Source organism: Trichomycterus rosablanca, chromosome 7, assembly GCF_030014385.1.
Source record: "Trichomycterus rosablanca isolate fTriRos1 chromosome 7, fTriRos1.hap1, whole genome shotgun sequence".
Classification (NCBI taxonomy): domain Eukaryota; kingdom Metazoa; phylum Chordata; class Actinopteri; order Siluriformes; family Trichomycteridae; genus Trichomycterus; species Trichomycterus rosablanca.
Genome location: NC_085994.1, coordinates 27,188,847 through 27,206,680, shown reverse-complemented (window position 1 = coordinate 27,206,680; position 17,834 = coordinate 27,188,847). Strand labels below are relative to the sequence as shown.

At 39.4% G+C, this 17,834-nt stretch overlaps 1 protein-coding gene across 1 annotated transcript in view; it reads right to left on the bottom strand.

Moving 5' to 3' along the window:
- Nucleotides 1-17,834, bottom strand: part of LOC134318329 (dedicator of cytokinesis protein 3-like) — a 179,241-nt gene that overhangs the window by 131,933 nt on the left and 29,474 nt on the right. The window contains exons 2-5 of the mRNA XM_062999191.1: nt 5,005-5,088; nt 4,865-4,905; nt 1,159-1,214; nt 633-729 (exon numbers count right to left, since the gene is read on the bottom strand). Of these exons, the coding sequence (XP_062855261.1) occupies nt 633-729; nt 1,159-1,214; nt 4,865-4,905; nt 5,005-5,088 (278 nt within the window). The remainder of the gene's footprint in view (nt 1-632; nt 730-1,158; nt 1,215-4,864; nt 4,906-5,004; nt 5,089-17,834) is intronic.

The window sequence follows — 17,834 nt, the reverse complement described above, 5'->3', positions numbered from 1 at the left end:
TTGTGCCCATTCAGTGAAAAGAAAATTTGTGATTTCGGTCACAAATGTTGGAAAAGAAAGCCTGGCTCGCAATCAACATTCCAGTTTATTTCAGGGTTGTTCAATGAGCTTGAGGTCAGGGCTGTCGGAATGTATGGACCTGACTTTGTGCACAGAGACATAGTAATGCTGAAACAGGAAAGGCCATCCCAAACTAAATGCACAAAATTGGAGGCATTATTTTTTTTTTTTTCAAATAATTTATTTAATACTCCTGTCATGGCAGAAAGGGTGATCATGGTGTCCACAGAAGTCCACTTAATCCTGCAGTGTGAACAATGTATGTCTATAATATAAAATAGGCAGTGAAAATGTAGCATTATATACACTTGCAGTTTTCATCCAGTTTTTCATAAAAGAGGAGAAAGTATAGGTGACAGAAGAGGAACCAGGTTCTCAACATAATATAAATCATGCTTGAAAAGCATAAAAAACATCTGTTTAAAGCATGTAGTGAGAGATTGCACAATTCATTGTTACCAGGACAACCATTTTTTTCAGAACCAAACCACCTACACAATTGTGCAAATGTAAAAATAAAAGATACTGCATACTCATCCAGAAAAGCTCAGCCTAGTTATGGAAACTAGTACCACATAAAACTGTTTCCACAGCACTCCCCATTCCTGCAGTGTACTGGTACTCTCAGTGATGATTGGGTCCTCCAAAGGAACAACTGTCTCATACTGCCTGAAATACACAACATATGAGCTTATTAAAATCCAGGCAAAGGTCTGTCACAGCTTTGAAGACCCTAAATTAATTTAAGATGGAGTTTTTGCTCTTTATTTGGCTCTTTGATGCAGTGCAGGCAGGCTGCTTCTTTAAGTACCTTAAACAGGTCATTTCAAACCATTACAAAAATGTATGTAGAGTAATATCCTGTATGTAGAGTATTACACTGTATATATCTTATACCAAAGAATAAGAACATATATAGAACATCATCTTTATTTAACTTTACTTATTTAACAAACCAGAATTCACAACATTTTATAAATGTGCAATTCCAAAATGCCCAATATTTCCCTGCCATCCTGTTAACAAGACAGCACCATATTACCTCGTCACATTTAGTTAAAACAATTTTATGAGTGCTTAATTCATTAATTAACTTACCCTCTGTTGGTAACTGTTGCTTTCCTTAAGTGCACATAGTTGACAGGAAAAATGCCCTAAAAAGGAAAGAAATCAACAGCAAAATGAGGCCCAATATAGTACAAATTTGGTATACTGTCTCAGTCATTTTTTTTTTTTTTTTTTTTTTTACATGAATCTTAAGTATGGCTGAGTTACAATCCAAATATTTTTTAAAAACGACCAGATGGATTGACTGACACACTGTAGCTAAAGTCACATTTATGATTAATAACATCCATCAATTATGAATGGCATTTACAAGCCTAAATCAGAAAAAATTGCCTTTCTTACATTTACTTTGACTTTTATTTTATTGCAAACAGTATGAACCCAATATATTTTTCATTTTATTTCATTTGTTAAAATACATCAATTTCTGCTAGATAGATCTTGCTAGTGTAAATTTTCCTTAGCTTACCTGGTCTGCATTGATGCTAAGTGGATGGGAAAAAAGGGGGACTGTGTTGACATCCTGAAAAAGGTGTGCATAAGTAGCTATGGCAGGAAGTAAGGGGTTACTTGCTGGATAGACAGGAGTAGTTGGTGCAGGGGTCTGGCAGCAGGAGGGAGTGGGGGTGTTGGCTGGACAGACACAAGCAGTAAGTTTTGGAACAGGGCAGTAAAACCAGTTAAAGAGGAGGTAAACTCATTGGCTTTCTCCACATTACCCTCTGATGCTCTGTCATTACTCTGCTTGTAGCTCGTAATGGTTTTCATACCATTCCAGATCTCCCTAAACTCTCCTGCAGCTTCTGCTTCACCTTCCTGCTAAGACTGTTTAGCCTCAAGCAAGCAGTAGGCTCCTCAGTAGGCTCCTCAGCTCCTCCTGATTCCTGTCTTTAATTTGGCCCTCTTTGTCCTGTTTAAAAGGTCCTTGACGTTTTTTGGTGTTTGCTTCAGACTAAAGATGAAAAGGACCATCCAGATTGTTATCAGCAATAAGTCCAAAAGCCAGGATCTGATATGATATAGTATTGTGTCAGTGCCCTTGGCAAAGGTAATTTACATTTCTGTGATGGCAGCATTAATGCAGAAAAGTACATTAAGATTTAGGAGCAACATATACTGCCTTCAAGACAACTTCAAGGACATTCATGCATTTTTTAAGAAGACCACATACAATGCAATGCAAAACCACATACTGCACACAGTACAAAGGCATGGCTGCAAAAAAAGACAGTATAGGTACTGGACTGGCTGGCCTGTCTACCCCAATAGAGAATGTGCAGAGAATTTTGAACCGAAAAATGTATGACAACCCTGTACTGTTGCACACCTTGTTTGCAGGAAGAATGGGACAAAATAACATTTGAAACACTTAGTTCTTGGTATCCTTGGTTCCAAAACGTCTATTAAGTATTGAGAAAAGAAATAGCAAAATTACGAAGTGGTAAATGCCATACCAAGTTATTTTTGAATGTGTTGCAGTCCTGAAATGCAGGAATGGATGTACAGTACATTAACAAATGAAATAAAGTTGACAAAACATAAAAAAATATCTTGGGTCCATACTGTATACAATTAAATAAAAGTCAAAGCAAACATAGGAAACACTGCGTTTTTTATATTTGCATTTTCCATACTGCCTTAATTTTTTCGGATTTGGGGTTGTAGAATGATGGAATGTTAACTCTAAAAGTATTTAATAGCAACAGCAGAAAATTGTAAAAGTTAAGCTTTTAGAAATATCTTGGTATGGTGTTACTGAATAAGTATACAATCAACAGTAACAGATTTTTAGGTGTTTTAGTGTTTGCCTCCCCTAGGGGCTGATACCTTTCATGCTTCAATGGCTATTTGAGGTTCCAAAGTTGCATTTCAAGTTACATGGTGACCAGCCAAATTTTTGGCAGTCAAATACTTCCTGCAATCAGATCAGTTGTTAGTGGGTAGAGCATGAGGCAAGTAATCAGGAGAAAAAAAAATTTGTATCTCTGTCATACGGCGTAAAACCTTAAAATCTGATGCTAAGCTATAGCACCCTTTATGCTTCAAAGGCTATTAGAGGGTAGTTGGAGATGCATTTCAAGTTTTAAGGCGGTTAAAAACTTCCTGCAACTTAATTGGTTAGTGGTGGCTATGGGATAAGGATAAAAAATTAGGTAAGAGTATGGTTTATTCAGTTAGTTGGTCTACATGGAATGCAATTCTGTTCTGTTTCTTACATTTACTTTGACTTTCATTTGATTGCAGACAGAATGAACCTGAGATATTTCATGTTTTATCTACTCAACTTCTTTTCATTTATTAATAAACATCCATTCCTGCATTTTAGGTCTGCAACACATTGCAAAAAAAGTTGGGACGGTAGGGCATTTACCACTTTGTAATGTTGCTATTCCTTTTCACCACACTTAAAAGACATTTTGGCACCAAGGAAAGTGATTTAGTGTTTCAGCTTTTATTTTGTCCCGTTCTTCCTGCAAACACGTCTTAAGGTGTGCAACAGTATGGGGTCACATTTTTCCTTTCAAAATTCTCTATTGGGGACAGGTCAGGACTGCAGGCAGGCCAGTCCAGTACCCGTACCCTTTTCTTCCGCAGCCATGTCTTTGTAATGTGTGCAGCATGTGGTTTTCCATGCTGGATGTCCATGGAAAAGATGACGTCTTGAAGACAGCACATGTTGCTCTAAGATCTCAATGTATTTATCTGCATCAATGCTGCCATCACAGAATGACCTTTGCCAAGGGCACTGACACAGCCCCATACCATGACAGACCCTGGCTTTTGGACCTGTTGCTGATAAGTCTGGATGGCCTTTTTCATCTTTGGTCCAGAGCACACAGTGTCCATTTAAAAAAAAAAAAAAGACCTGGAATGCTGATTCATCTGACCACAATACACCTTTCCACTGTGTGATGGTCCATCCTAAATGCCTCTGAGCCCCGAGAAGTCGAAGACGCTTCTGGACATGGTTAACATAAGGCTTCTTTTTTGCACAGTAAAGTTTTCAGTGGCATTTGTGCATGTAACTCCATATTGTAGAGCTTGACAAAAGTTTGCCAAAGTAATCCCTCACCCATGTGGTTATATCAGCTATTGTTGAGTGTTGGTTCTTGATGCAGTGCCGTCTGAGGGATCTAAGATCACGGGCGTTCAGCTTAAGCTTGCGCCCTTGGCCTTTACGCACTGAAATTCCTCCCAATTCCTTGAATCGTTTAATGATATTATGCACTGTAAAGGGAGAAATATGCAAATCCCTTCCGATCTTTCTTTGAGGTTCATTGTTTGTAAACATTTCCATCATTTTCTCACACATTTGTTGACAAACTGGAGATCCTCTGATCATCTTTGTTCATCAAAGACTCAGCCTTTCCTGGATGCTGCTTTTGTACCAAACCATGATTACAATCACCTGTTGACATCACCTGTTTAAAATTGCATAATTATTTAGTTTTATACTAATACATTACTAGCCCTAAAATGCCCCCATCCCAACTTTTGTTGGAATGTGTTGCAGGCCTGAAATGCAGAAATGAAGGTATATTAATAAATAAAATTAAGTTGAGCAGATAAAACATGAAATATCTCAGGTTCATCATGTCTGCAATCAAATAAAAGTCAAAGTAAATGTAAGAAACACTGCCTTTTTATTTTATTAGCATTTTCCATACTGTCCCAACTTTTTCTGATTTGGGATCTATAAATTTATAAACTAGGAATTTTGTGTTTTAAATCTAACCTTAAGTGTTGGTCTTTTGGTAGAAACGCCTCTGTACCAACCTAAAAACAAATATAAAATATTAGCTTTTTTTGATGTAAGTCACAGTCCCTCCTCAATCTAAAGTGATCAATAAATTAACAAAACTATTACTGACTTACCATTATATTTTTCAAGGATTTGGACGGTTTCTCCGAGCTCCAAAACCAGTGAATGACTGACCGAACTTCGAAAACTGCTTATAACTGAGAAACAAAAGGACAAATGTTATACTGACCACAAACAGAAAATTATATGGGAGACAAAATGGCAGGACATATGAAACTTGAAATTAGCTTTTTTCAATAAAAAAAGCACACACAATTAATTTCGACCAAACAATATACAGGTCCTTCTCAAAAAATTTGCATATTTCATCCGACCAATAAAAGAAAAGTGTTTTTAATACAAAAAAAGTCAACCTTCAAATAATTATGTTCAGTTATGCACTCAATACTTGGTCGGGAATCCTTTTGCAGAAATGACTGCTTCAATGCGGCGTGGCATGGAGGCAATCAGCCTGTGGCACTGCTGAGGTGTTATGGAGGCCCAGGATGCTTCGATAGCGGCCTTAAGCTCATCCAGAGTGTTGGGTCTTCTGTCTCTCAACTTTCTCTTCACAATATCCCACAGATTCTCTATGGGGTTCAGGTCAGGAGAGTTGGCAGGCCAATTGAGCACAGTAATACCATGGTCAGTAAACCATTCACCAGTGGTTTTGGCACTGTGAGCAGGTGCCAGGTCGTGCTGAAAAATGAAATCTTCATCTCCATAAAGCTTTTCAGCAGATGGAAGCATGAAGTGCTCCAAAATCTCCTGATAGCTAGCTGCATTGACCCTGCCCTTGATAAAACACAGTGGACCAACACCAGCAGCTGACATGGCACCCCAGACCATCACTGACTGTGGGTACTTGACACTGGACTTCAGGCATTTTGGCATTTCCTTCTCCCCAGTCTTCCTCCAGACTCTGGCACCTTGATTTCCGAATGACATGCAAAATTTGCTTTCATCCGAAAACAGTACTTTGGACCACTGAGCAACAGTCCAGTGCTGCTTCTCTGTAGCCCAGGTCAGGCGCTTCTGCCGCTGTTTCTGGTTCAAAAGTGGCTTGACCTGGGGAATGCGGCACCTGTAGTCCATTTCCTGCACACGCCTGTGCACGGTGGCTCTGGATGTTTCTACTCCAGACTCAGTCCACTGCTTCCGCAGGTCCCCCAAGGTCTGGAATCGGCCCTTCTCCACAATCTTCCTCAGGGTCCGGTCACCTCTTCTCGTTGTGCAGCGTTTTCTGCCACACTTTTTCCTTCCCACAGACTTCCCACTGAGGTGCCTTGATACAGCACTCTGGGAACAGCCTATTCGTTCAGAAATTTCTTTCTGTGTCTTACCCTCTTGCTTGAGGGTGTCAATGATGGCCTTCTGGACAGCAGTCAGGTCGGCAGTCTTACATATGATTGCAGTTTTGAGTAATGAACCAGGCTGGGAGTTTTTAAAAGCCTCAGGAATCTTTTGCAGGTGTTTAGAGTTCATTCGTTGATTCAGATGATTAGGTTAATAGCTCGTTTAGAGAACCTTTTCATGATATGCTAATTTTTTTAGATGCCAAAATCATCAGTATTAAAACAATAAAAGACCTGAAATATTTCAGTTGGTGTGCAATGAATCTAAAATATATGAAAGTTTAATTTTTATCATTACATTATGGAAAATAATGAACTTTATCACAATATGCTAATTTTTTGAGAAGGACCTGTACAGTCAATACAAAGAAACTAACATAGCTAGTCACATTTTCTGGATAAATACGATTGACCACCTACAAACCTGCACTACTATAACCAGATATCATTAAGCAAAATCTGGATAAAAAATGTGTAGACCACCTCCTTCTTTCTACACCCATTGTCCATTTTATCAGCTCCACTTACCATATAGAAGCACTTTGAAGTTCTACAATTACTGACTTTAGTCCATCTATTTCTCTACATACCTTTTTAGCCTGCTTTCACCCTGTTCTTCAATGGTCAGGACCACCACAGAGTAGGTATTATTTAGGTGGTGGATGATTCTCAGCACTGCAGTGACAATGACATGGTGGTGGTGTGTTAGTGTGTGTTGTTTTGGTTTGAGTGGATCAGACACAGCAGCGCTGCTGGAGTTTTTAAATACCGTGTCCACTCACTGTCCACTCTGTTAGACACCTACCTAGCTGGTCCACCTTGTAGATGTAAAGTCAGATACAATTGCTCATCTATTGCTGCTGTTTGAGTTGGTCATCTTCGAGACCTTCATCAGTGGTCACAGGATGTTGGCTGTATATATTTTTGGTTGGTGGACTATTTTCAGTCCAGCAGTGATAGTGAGGAGTTCAAAAACTCCAGCAGGACTGCTGTGTCTTATCCACTCATACAAGCACAACACACACTAACACACCACCACCATGTCAGTGTCACTGCAGTGCTGAGAATTACCCACAACCCAATTAATATCTAATCCAATTAATGGTCCTGCATGAAAGGGGGCTAACAAACCATGTAGAGAAACAGATGGACTACAGTCAGTAATTGTAGAACTACAAAGTGCTTCTATATGGTAAGTAAAGCTGATAAAATGGACAATGTGTGTAGAAACAAAAAGGTGGTTTTAATGTTATGGCTGATCGGCTAAACTAATGTTTAAATAAAACTCCAATGTCCTCTAACGATGGTCTAATCATTGCAGCTGATGTGGTGCACTGGATTCTAATTTTAGACATTTTAAGTAGTAATAACTCAGTACTGTTCAAATAGAGCTCAAATGTTCATATGTTTAAATAGACAAAGATTTTCATGGGGTGTCCCTAAGTAGGTCACATAGTATATACAGTCATGTGAAAAAAAAAGTTAGGACACCCCATGAAAATCTTTGTCTTTTTAAACATATGAACATTTGAGCTCTATTTGAACAGTACTGAGAGATGGTACGACGGCGTATTAGTACGACGGCGTATTAGGGCCACTAAGGAAAAAAAATTTTTTTTATTTGTTCTGAGATTAAAGTCGACATTATTCTGAGATTAAAGTCGATATTATTCTGAGATTAAAGTCGATATTATTCTGATAATATGGCCATAAACTTATGACTCAACACAGGCTTTTTGAATGACCCATATATTGTCCCATATATTGATGCAGGTAAATGTTCTGTGCAGATTTTTTGTTGGGACAGTAGTTGAACTAAGTTTTACATATTTATGTTCATGCAGGAGGAACTAGACGAAGTTGTGAGGACATGGAACTCCCATCAAATAAGGTCAAGGCCAGGAATTCCAGGAGGACGCCCAATTTTAATGTACTGCATGCCACAGATTTATGGTGCAGGGGAGGACAAACTCAAATATGTGCTTCCAGAAGAGGTCACTGTTTGCAAAGAGGAATGCACCCCAAAATCCCAGTTCCCCTGTGATGAAACAGTCTTTGAGCTTTGTGCTCTTCTTATTGATGAAAATGGCTGGGATGCTCCTGTTGATGCATACCATGCAGCTGAACTGTACATTCTCTTAAGAAATCAAATACTAGATAATATCTAGAACTGAGCTTCTCAACACCAGCTATGGGGATCCACTGATGAGCTGAGCCAAGCCAGTGGGTTCTCGGAACTGAAGTCACTTTCTAAGAGATTGTGTCTGTAGTTATATTAAAATAAATGTGTTTATATGCATGCATCTGACAAAATAAAAATTCAATAATTTCACATATATAGTGTCTGTCTATTTATTTTACGACAGCGTATTAGGGCCACTTTAAAGAAATTTTTTTTTAGTTTTGATTTTGAGAATAAAGTCATATAAATTTCGATTTCGAGATTAAAGTCAAAATAATAACGAGATTAAAGTCAAAATAATAACGAGATTAAAGTCGAAATAATAACGAGATTAAAGTCAAAATAATTACGAGATTAAAGTCAAAATAATTACGAGATTAAAGTCAAAATAATTACGAGATTAAAGTCAAAATATTATAGCCATAGCAACCTCCTTGTGTTGAAATAAGGGGTGTTCATGATTTGTTATACTTTCATATCGGTTACACAAATAAAGAAATCATCACTCTCCTGCACATCAGCACCAGTTTGTTATTAGTATAAGGACAATGAAACGGCCTTGTAAAAAACTGGGTTTATTTAGAGGAACGTGCAGCACCGGTGCGCTCGGTGTCTGCGTCGTCGCCGGTACCTCAACCGAGCCTTATGGACTCGTACGATAAACTAAAACCGTATGACATCGCTATAAATGATTGCAGTGACATGTATAGTCGTCATGTCATGTGGATGGAAGTGTACAATACAAACAGCCACCCAAAAATAATCGCGGGTTATTGGATAACCACAATAACACTCATTATAAACTGCCCTCAGCGCATGCATGCCGATCCAGGTACTGAGACCCGAGTTTCTATGAACTGACAAACCTGTGACGGCTGCACACTCTCTGGCCATAATATTTCAACTTTAATCTCAGAATAATGTCGACTTTAATCTCAGAATAATGTCGACTTTAATCTCAGAATAATATCGACTTTAATCTCAGAAAAAAAAAAAGAAAAAAAAAAATTTCTTTAGTGGCCCTAATACGCCGTCAAATGTAATGAACAAAAATGGAAATTTATTGTGAGGAAAAAGTTAGTACACCCCCACATTTATTACTACTTAAAATGTCTAAAATTAGAATCCAGTGCACCACATCAGCTGCAATGATTAGACCATCGTTAGAGGACATTGGAGTTTTATTTAAACATTAGTTTGGTTTGCTCTTGATTGTTAAAGTGAGTGGTATCACCATGGTGAAATCTAAAGAGCTCTCTAAGGCCTTCAGAAAGAAGGTTGTAGATGCATATGAGATCTCAAAACAATTAGAAATCAGCCATTCCACTGTCCAGAAAATAATTTACAAGTGGAGAACATTTAAAACAACTGCCAACATGGCCAGGTCAGGCGGTCCTAGCAAGTTCAGCCCAAGAGCAGACCGCAAAGATGTGTAAAGAAGTCTCTAATAATCCTACAATGTCATCACGGGACCTACAGATAGATCTTGCCACAGTTGATAGCAAGGTACATGCATCTACCATCAGAAAGTGACTGGGGCTGCTTTGCAGCAGCAGGGTCTGGCAAGCTCTCCATAACAGAATCCATGATGAATTCTTCACTGTATCTTAATCCTATTGAGATGCTGTTGGGTGATTTGAAACAGGCTGTGCATGCAAGAAACCCCTCAAACCTCACAGCAAAGAAATTCTGCATGGAGGACTGAGAAAAACTTTCTCACAATGTCAGAGACTGGTAGATGGTTATAGGAAATGTCTAATTGAGGTTATTTCAGCCAAAGGGGGAAATACCAGCTATTAGAGCATAGGGTGACAATCAATTTCCAATTTTGTATTTTAAATTTTACAACTTGAGTTTAAAAGTGTTTTTTTTTTTCAGTTTTATTTGTTTAGTTATATAAGCTCCATCTCTCAGTACTGTTCAAATGAAGCTCAAATGTCCATATGTTTAAATATGTTCAAAAAGACAAAGGTTCTAATGGGGTGTCCTAACTTTTTCACATGCCTGTATATATAGTATGTGACCTACTAATTATGCCTAATCCCTTTTTAAGTGAACACATTGGTTTAAGCAGAATGAGTTACCATAAAAAAAATTAAAAAAAAAGTTAAATAAAGCACCATTTAACAGAGCTTTATGGCCAATGCAACTAATGTGGCCGCTAGGGGAGGGCGATATAATATCGTTCACGATAATACCTGTATAGTTGTAAACTCGATATGATTTTTGCCATATTGCGATATTGTTAGCAAACGTGCGTCACTCACTCTCAAGCGCGTAACAGTGAAATAATGGCGACCAATACAGAGAGTAGTACCGGAGTTAGAACTGAGGATGAACTAGTCCCTAAAAGGGGAGCTACATCACTAGTGTGAAAGGTTTTCGGATACAGAAGGTCAGACTCCAAACAAACGACTGTAATTTGCAAAACGTGCAAAAATACTGTAACAACAAACAGTGGCAACATCACATTAATTTCAGCACCTAAAGCAAAAGCACCCGCGTGAGTCCGAGAATGATGTGAGGCTAAAAACTGTGTCAGTGAACGAACAGAATACACAGGTTACCACACAGATTACCTTCTGAGAACGTTTAAAACACAAAAGCGCTAGCGGAACGCTTTCCTTCTCATATGAGCATGGAAACTGAATCACTGAGTCAATGAGTCAGAAATGACTCTCTTCAGATGAATTTTTCATTGGATTCGAATCAGAAAACTGTGCTCTATGGTAAAGATTCATTCGTGTTGCTCACTCTGTGGGCAAACAACTCCGATTCAAGAGATTCAGATATATAAACCAATCAGAGCTTCGAATTTAGACTTTGGGCGGAATTTCAAGCTCTCTCTTCATTGGTTGCTGTATAATTGACAGACACGCTTGATCAAATATTAAACGTTTTCGGGATTTTTTATGCTCATTTATTTGAAGTAAAACAGAGCAGAAATGTGATTGTGAGATTCTGCTGGTTTGTTTAATATAAATGTTGTCAATATTAATACAAATACAGCCTTATAATAATACAAAATATAAACACTAATTAGTCAGAATTGATCAGAACTACAATGTTTTGTGTTTTTAAGAGAACTTATAAACAATATAAGGTAAAATACAGGCGGTGGCCTGCCATTGTACTTTAAGTTTACATTATATCGTATCGTATATCACCACTTCTCAAAAGCATATGGAGATATGAGTTTTTTAGCCATATCGCCCAGCCCTACTGGAAGTGATGCTTAATTTAATGTATATTTAGTAGGGCTGTCGAAGTTAACGCGATAATAACGCATTAACGCGACCTCAATTTAACGCGATTAAAAAAATTAGTGCCATTAACGCAAATTCTAGTTCATGTTGACACTTGACTGGTAGAACAAACGTTTTAATGTCGGACTTGCCACCGTTTTTCATTTGCGGTTTGTTAACATAATGTAACCGATCGTGGTAGTGATCGGTTACACTACCACTACCACCCTTTGGGGCTTCCATAGTTCATGAACTAACGTGCTTGACTCAGCTTTCCGGTATTCGGTACAGAAGAAGAAGTTAATTAAGTGTAATAAAGTGTTCTGCTCCCGACAACTTGTGAATATAGCGTGTATTTATTTCTTTATTATGCAAGTATTTATTCTGCATGTATTATGCATGTATTTATTCGTATAATAAAGAAATAAATACACGCTATATTCACAAGTTGTCGGGAGCAGAACACTTTATTACACTTAATTAACTTCTTCTTCTGTACCGAATACCGGAAAGCTGAGTCAAGCACGTTAGTTCATGAACTATGGAAGCCCCAAAGGGTCAAAACACACTCACTTCGTGTAGAAACGTCCATCAAACCATCGTCACGATACAACCACAGACAAGTCTGATACAATAACTACGCCTTATCCCACCTAAAGCACCGCTGATCTACAATGTTTGCTGATGGAGAAATTCTAACCTACAATCTGACATTTACTGCCTAGTATGTGAGTGAATAAAACTCCCTTACAGTTTTCTCTTGTCCCAGCAGTTTTTAACATCAGTACATTTAGCATAAAATGTGTTCACCATTTTAATTGTAACATTTCACTTAAAAATCCTTGTTTTCTATAACATTTACACAGATTTTTTTTAATGCGATTAATCGCGATTAACTATATGAAATTCTGAGATTAATCGCGATTAAAATTTTTAATCGTTTGACAGCCCTAATATTTAGTAACATTTGTACCTTAGATTTCCTGAGTACATGCAAAACAAAGGTGTTTTTAAAATAAACTTTTTTAAAAAAGTGTCCTTATATATCGCGAGTGAATATCGTTATCGCAAAAATATCCCAACATTTCGTGATATTATTTAAAGGCCATATCGCCCACCCCTAGTGGCCGCTGATAAGGTAGTTCGGCAGCTGACCAACGTTAAGAGTCATGTCCATCTGCATTGCAGTTTTTGGCCAGCAGAGGGGACAAGGAGGAACAAATAATTTATGTCAGTTTATTTTGATTGACAATCACCTGTGCCTCATAAGCATTAATTTGCTCCAGGTAGAAGTTTTTTTACTATTTATCACCAATTTTCTCTATTAGCTTTGCCAGCTCCTTTGTTGGCTCGCTTGCTGTTCTCTGATGCTGGCAAGATAAAAGGTTGGATAAAAAAAGAAAGAATTTTTTTTGGATAAAACAGCTAGCCCTATGTCTGGCGAAAAAAAGGCACTGGACATTACCTAGCTAATATCACCCCTATGTTGAAACATGGTGGTGGCAGCATTCTGTGGGGTGCTTCTTAGTCTAAGGGACTGGAACACTGGTAAAAATTGAGGGAAAAATTTAATCTGCCAAATACAAAAAACATCCTTAAAGAAAACCTTTTTCAGAGCACACACAAACTCAAACTGGGGCAAACGTTCGCCTTATAACATGACAATGAGCCAAAGAAGACCATCAAAGCAACACTGGAGTGGCACATATCTAAATGGTTTAAACATTGTGCTGATTTCACATGACTAGCTAACTAAATGATTACACAAATAAATGGGTGTATGTATTATTATTAAATGGCCAGTAAGTATAGATTTCACTGCATAAAACCAGAAGTAGTTACTATTACTTTTTGTACAGGAACTGTCTACTTTTAATAAAGGAGATCAGTGACTTTCCGTATGTAACAGAGATGGGGACCGAGTCGTACGTAAGTCGCACACACAGCTACTTCGACTTGTGACTCACAAAAAATTACTTGTGGACAACAAAAGTCAGCAACACTAGTTAGTGTGAAAATTATATATATATATATATATATATATATATACACATATATATATATACAGTGTATCACAAAAGTGAGTACACCGCTCACATTTCTGCAAATATTTTATTATATCTTTTCATGGGACAACACTATAGAAATAAAACTTGGATATAACTTAGAGTAGTCAGTGTACAACTTGTATAGCAGTGTAGATTTACTGTCTTCTGAAAATAACTCAACACACAGCCATTAATGTCTAAATGGCTGGCAACATAAGTGAGTACACCCCACAGTGAACATGTCCAAATTGTGCCCAAAGTGTCAATATTTTGTGTGACCACCATTATTATCCAGCACTGCCTTAACCCTCCTGGGCATGGAATTCACCAGAGCTGCACAGGTTGCTACTGGAATCCTCTTCCACTCCTCCATGATGACATCACGGAGCTGGTGGATGTTAGACACCTTGAACTCCTCCACCTTCCACTTGAGGATGCGCCACAGGTGCTCAATTGGGTTTAGTCCATCACCTTTACCTTCAGCTTCCTCAGCAAGGCAGTTGTCATCTTGGAGGTTGTGTTTGGGGTCGTTATCCTGTTGGAAAACTGCCATGAGGCCCAGTTTTCGAAGGGAGGGGATCATGCTCTGTTTCAGAATGTCACAGTACATGTTGGAATTCATGTTTCCCTCAATGAACTGCAGCTCCCCAGTGCCAGCAACACTCATGCAGCCCAAGACCATGATGCTACCACCACCATGCTTGACTGTAGGCAAGATACAGTTGTCTTGGTACTTCTCACCAGGGCGCCGCCACACATGCTGGACACCATCTGAGCCAAACAAGTTTATCTTGGTCTCGTCAGACCACAGGGCATTCCAGTAATCCATGTTCTTGGACTGCTTGTCTTCAGCAAACTATTTGCTGGCTTTCTTGTGCGTCAGCTTCCTTCTGGGATGATGACCATGCAGACTGAGTTGATGCAGTGTGTGGCGTATGGTCTGAGCACTGACAGGCTGACCTCCCACGTCTTCAACCTCTGCAGCAATGCTGGCAGCACTCATGTGTCTATTTTTTAAAGCCAACCTCTGGATATGACGCCGAACACGTGGACTCAACTTCTTTGGTCGACCCTGGCGAAGCCTGATCCGAGTGGAACCTGTCCTGGAAAACCGCTGTATGACCTTGGCCACCATGCTGTAGCTCAGTTTCAGGGTGTTAGCAATCTTCTTATAGCCCAGGCCATCTTTGTGGAGAGCAACAATTCTATTTCTCACATCCTCAGAGAGTTCTTTGCCATGAGGTGCCATGTTGAATATCCAGTGGCCAGTATGAGAGAATTGTACCCAAAACACCAAATTTAACAGCCCTGCTCCCCATTTACACCTGGGACCTTGACACATGACACCAGGGAGGGACAACGACACATTTGGGCACAATTTGGACATGTTCACTGTGGGGTGTACTCACTTATGTTGCCAGCTATTTAGACATTAATGGCTGTGTGTTGAGTTATTTTCAGAAGACAGTAAATCTACACTGCTATACAAGCTGTACACTGACTACTCTAAGTTATATCCAAGTTTCATGTCTATAGTGTTGTCCCATGAAAAGATATAATGAAATATTTGCAGAAATGTGAGGGGTGTACTCACTTTTGTGATACACTGTATATATATATACAGTGTATAACAAAAGTGAGTACACCCCTCACATTTCTGCAGATATTTAAGTATATCTTTTCATGGGACAACACTGACAAAATGACACTTTGACACAATGAAAAGTAGTCTGTGTGCAGCTTATATAACAGTGTAAATTTATTCTTCCCTCAAAATAACTCAATATACAGTCATTAATGTCTAAACCACCGGCAACAAAAGTGAGTACACCCCTAAGAGACTACACCCCTAAATGTCCAAATTGAGCACTGCTTGTCATTTTCCCTCCAAAATGTCATGTGATTTGTTAGTGTTACTAGGTCTCAGGTGTGCATAGGGAGCAGGTGTGTTCAATTTAGTAGTACAGCTCTCACACTCTCTCATACTGGTCACTGAAAGTTCCAACATGGCACCTCATGGCAAAGAACTCTCTGAGGATCTTAAAAGACGAATTGTTGCGCTACATGAAGATGGCCAAGGCTACAAGAAGATTGCCAACACCCTGAAACTGTGCTGCAGCACAGTGGCCAAGATCATCCAGCGTTTTAAAAGAGCAGTGTCCACTCAGAACAGACCTCGCGTTGGTCGTCCAAAGAAGCTGAGTGCACGTGCTCAGCGTCACATCCAACTGCTGTCTTTGAAAGATAGGTGCAGGAGTGCTGTCAGCATTGCTGCAGAGATTGAAAAGGTGGGGGGTCAGCCTGTCAGTGCTCAGACCATACGCCGCACACTACATCAAATTGGTCTGCATGGCTGTCACCCCAGAAGGAAGCCTCTTCTGAAGTCTCTACACAAGAAAGCCCGCAAACAGTTTGCTGAAGACATGTCAACAAAGGACATGGATTACTGGAACTATGTCCTATGGTCTGATGAGACCAAGATTAATTTGTTTGGTTCAGATGGTCTGAAGCATGTGTGGCGGCAATCAGGTGAGGAGTACAAAGATAAGTGTGTCATGCCTACAGTCAAGCATGGTGGTGGGAATGCCATGGTCTGGGGTTGCATGAGTGCAGCAGGTGTTGGGGAGTTACATTTCATTGAGGGACACATGAACTCCAATATGTACTGTGAAATACTGAAGCAGAGCATGATCCCCTCCCTCCGGAAACTGGGTCGCAGGGCAGTGTTCCAGCATGATAATGACCCCAAACACACCTCTAAGACGACCACTGCTTTATTGAAGAGGCTGAGGGTAAAGGTGATGGACTGGCCAAGCATGTCTCCAGACCTAAACCCAATAGAACATCTTTGGGGCATCCTCAAGCGGAAGGTGGAGGAGCGCAAAGTCTCGAATATCCACCAGCTCCGTGATGTCGTCATGGAAAAGTGGAAAAGCATTCCAGTGGCAACCTGTGAAGCTCTGGTAAACTCCATGCCCAGGAGAGTTAAGGCAGTTCTGGGAAATAATGGTGGCCACACAAAATATTGACACTTCAGGAACTTTCACTAAGGGGTGTACTCACTTTTGTTGCCGGTGGTTTAGACATTAATGGCTGTATATTGAGTTTTTTTGAGGGAAGAATAAATTTACACTGTTATATAAGCTGCACACAGACTACTTTTCATTGTGTCAAAGTGTCATTTTGTCAGTGTTGTCCCATGAAAAGATATACTTAAATATCTGCAGAAATGTGAGGGGTGTACTCACTTTTGTGATACACTGTATATACAGTATATATACGTATATATATATATATATACAGTGTATCACAAAAGTGAGTACACCCCTCACATTTCTGCAAATATTTTATTATATCTTTTCATGGGACAACACTATAGAAATAAAACTTGGATATAACTTAGAGTAGTCAGTGTACAACTTGTATAGCAGTGTAGATTTACTGTCTTCTGAAAATAACTCAACACACAGCCATTAATGTCTAAATGGCTGGCAACATAAGTGAGTACACCCCACAGTGAACATGTCCAAATTGTGCCCAAAGTGTCAATATTTTGTGTGACCACCATTATTATCCAGCACTGCCCTAACCCTCCTGGGCATGGAATTCACCAGAGCTGCACAGGTTGCTACTGGAATCCTCTTCCACTCCTCCATGATGACATCACGGAGCTGGTGGATGTTAGACACCTTGAACTTCTCCACCTTCCACTTGAGGATGCGCCACAGGTGCTCAATTGGGTTTAGTCCATCACCTTTACCTTTAGCTTGCTCAGCAAGGCAGTTGTCATCTTGGAGGTTGTGTTTGGGGTCGTTATCCTGTTGGAAAACTGCCATGAGTTTTCGAAGGGAGGGGATCATGCTCTGTTTCAGAATGTCACAGTACATGTTGGAATTCATGTTTCCCTCAATGAACTGCAGCTCCCCAGTGCCAGCAACACTCATGCAGCCCAAGACCATGATGCTACCACCACCATGCTTGACTGTAGGCAAGATACAGTTGTCTTGGTACTTCTCACCAGGGCGCCGCCACACATGCTGGACACCATCTGAGCCAAACAAGTTTATCTTGGTC